Source organism: Octopus bimaculoides, chromosome 30, assembly GCF_001194135.2.
Source record: "Octopus bimaculoides isolate UCB-OBI-ISO-001 chromosome 30, ASM119413v2, whole genome shotgun sequence".
NCBI classification, from domain to species: Eukaryota; Metazoa; Mollusca; class Cephalopoda; order Octopoda; family Octopodidae; genus Octopus; species Octopus bimaculoides.
The window spans coordinates 9,571,885-9,572,391 of NC_069010.1; the positions used below are offsets into that span (position 1 = coordinate 9,571,885).

The following is a 507-nucleotide window of genomic DNA, read 5'->3' on the forward strand; positions in this document are numbered from 1 at the left end:
TTTATGTGGAATCAAACAAAGAAGAGAAAGGATTTGAACCTATAATGTTGTGGTATGGGGGATGAGGTGGAATAAAGGATTTAGTCAGGTGACAAAAACAAGAATAATAATTATGGAGACGATTAATTAATGTGGTAGATTACAGTGTCATTACAGTATGAGAGAGGGTAGAAGGATGACCCATGGTGGGATTATGATATGATTGATTCAGTAAAACAAAACATTATTGAAAGGTAAGAAAGAGATTTGGATATTCCGGATCCAATGAGGACTTACCTTACAACTGCCAGATCTAGAGGTGTGTTACCAGATTTATTTATCTTACTGTTATTAATGCCAGGATGCTGCAGTAACAGTCTAACAGTCTCTGTGCGTTCCTTTGCACAGGCGCCGTGTAGAGCTGTGTCACCATCACTGTTTTCCATATTTATATCAATACCAGGCTTGTTCAGTAGATGTTGAACAATGTCTGTGTGTCCATTAGCACACGCAACATATAGTGGTGTT

The 507-nt window shown here is 38.1% G+C and overlaps 1 protein-coding gene across 1 annotated transcript in view; it reads right to left on the reverse strand.

The window, feature by feature from the left end:
* The window catches only part of LOC106883302 (putative ankyrin repeat protein RBE_0317), a 9,752-nt gene that overhangs the window by 993 nt on the left and 8,252 nt on the right, over nucleotides 1-507 (reverse strand). The window contains exon 6 of the mRNA XM_052978134.1: nucleotides 277-500. Within this exon, the coding sequence (XP_052834094.1) occupies nucleotides 277-500 (224 nt within the window). The remainder of the gene's footprint in view (nucleotides 1-276; nucleotides 501-507) is intronic.